General features: G+C 43.7%; 1 protein-coding gene across 1 annotated transcript; it reads left to right on the top strand.

Moving 5' to 3' along the window:
* J4E79_011779 (uncharacterized protein) lies at positions 1-594 on the top strand (the record flags this gene model as incomplete). Its single annotated transcript, XM_049360607.1, has 1 exon — positions 1-594. The coding sequence occupies one exon, from the start codon at positions 1-3 to the stop codon at positions 592-594; it is 594 nt and encodes a 197-aa protein (XP_049204932.1).
* Positions 595-1603: the final 1009 nt, after the last annotated feature.

The following is a 1603-nucleotide window of genomic DNA, read 5'->3' as shown; positions in this document are numbered from 1 at the left end:
ATGGCGCCGCGCAAGAAGAGCGTTCTCCCCACGGCCACCGAAACGCCCATCTTCTCTACGGCGCAGCGCAACAAAGCCGGTGTCAAGAAGTCCTCTAAGACGGCGAAACAGGCACAACAACCCACGGTCGCTCAATCTCCCGTACGCCTGCCCCCGGCTCGGCCGCTATCGCCATTTCATTACGACGAATACGAGGCACCTCCATCACCTCCACCTCCGCCATCGTCCACCCCCAAAAGTCCCAGGAAGAAGAATACAAAGCCAATCATCCCGTTCGACAAGGTCACCACAATCCCGATGTCTCAACTGCGAGCTCAGCAAGCCGACCGCTCGGCCATCCTCAGGAAGGGTTCCTCACTCATCCCGCGCGATCCCGCTGTACACATTTACAACTTCCACAATGCATGGCGCAAGCACCTCTTCAACCGCGATATGGATCCAGCTTTGCGGTTCGCGGCACCAGAGTTGAGGACGATGCTGGGCTTGAGTCCAAAGTGGAAGGATCCGACCAAGACGAAGGTTCCCAAGAAGAAGACCCCGTTTGGAGAGGGCTTCATGGCGGTTTACAAGGGCGGAGAGGATGAGGAAAAGTAGGTGTACCTGGTTTGGGATGTGGAACATCTGTGAGAAGTTGTCACGTTGGTGATAAGGGAACTAGGTGATGCGCGCGAGATGACGGCTTTGACGATGGAGTCTCCCGGTCCCAGGTAGAAGGGTTCCATGGAATCTTGTCGTATTGCTCTTGTACCGGAAGCGCCTTTGCTAGTGCCAGCGCGCTCTTTTGCCTCAATGTCACCATAAAGTTAAGTAGTTCTAATCATACATTCTCCTCAGCTGCTCTTGTATCATAGTGACGGATATGTGTGATGATAAGGTTCCCGCAGCAGGGCACCCGCTTGCGCTGCCGTGTGCAAAAGGTAAGTGCTTCCAGATCAAACGCAAGATAACCAAAAGGTGTACGTGTTGATCGATCTCACCACTAAAGATGCGGTAGAGGATTAGATCAAAAATTCCAGCGCGGGCTATAACATTCAGTCTCTTTTAAAACACACTTCGAGATGCTAAAGTGTAACTAGCGTGCCAACCTCTGCACAAAGCACATCTAGCTAGATACAATTTAGACTTGCTAGACTGTTAGCTGCGTGCCTTTGTAATACTTAGAGCCTTTAGATATTTTATATAAGCAAAGATCTATTACTAGTATAGTTATGTAGTTAACCTAAATAGAAAGCAAGAGTGTTATCGCTATACAAAGTCTCTATTTTACTATTTTAGCTATAATTATCTCTATAACCTTCTAAGCTTATATAAAGCGTATATTAAATAATACGCTATTATTCTTATTTTATTAAATTTGCCTATACTAGAGTAATAAGAGAACTAAGTAAACGTATATAAGATTCTAGAGCTTAAAACTCTAGATTAATTATTATTAAGAAAATAGAAGTTTTTATTATAGTAGTAATATATCTAATAGAACTATAGTATTAATATAGTATAACTATATAAAGTCTAACTACTATTTAACTAATATATAGACTAGAATTTATATTATAGTAAGATAAATCTAAGATAATAATAAACGTCTTATAATAGATAGTAC

The sequence above is a fragment of the Alternaria viburni genome (genome assembly GCF_023758015.1).
Source record: "Alternaria viburni strain BMP 2772 chromosome Unknown scaffold_50, whole genome shotgun sequence".
Classification (NCBI taxonomy): Eukaryota; Fungi; Ascomycota; class Dothideomycetes; order Pleosporales; family Pleosporaceae; genus Alternaria; species Alternaria viburni.
This window is presented reverse-complemented; position numbering and strand designations above follow the sequence as displayed.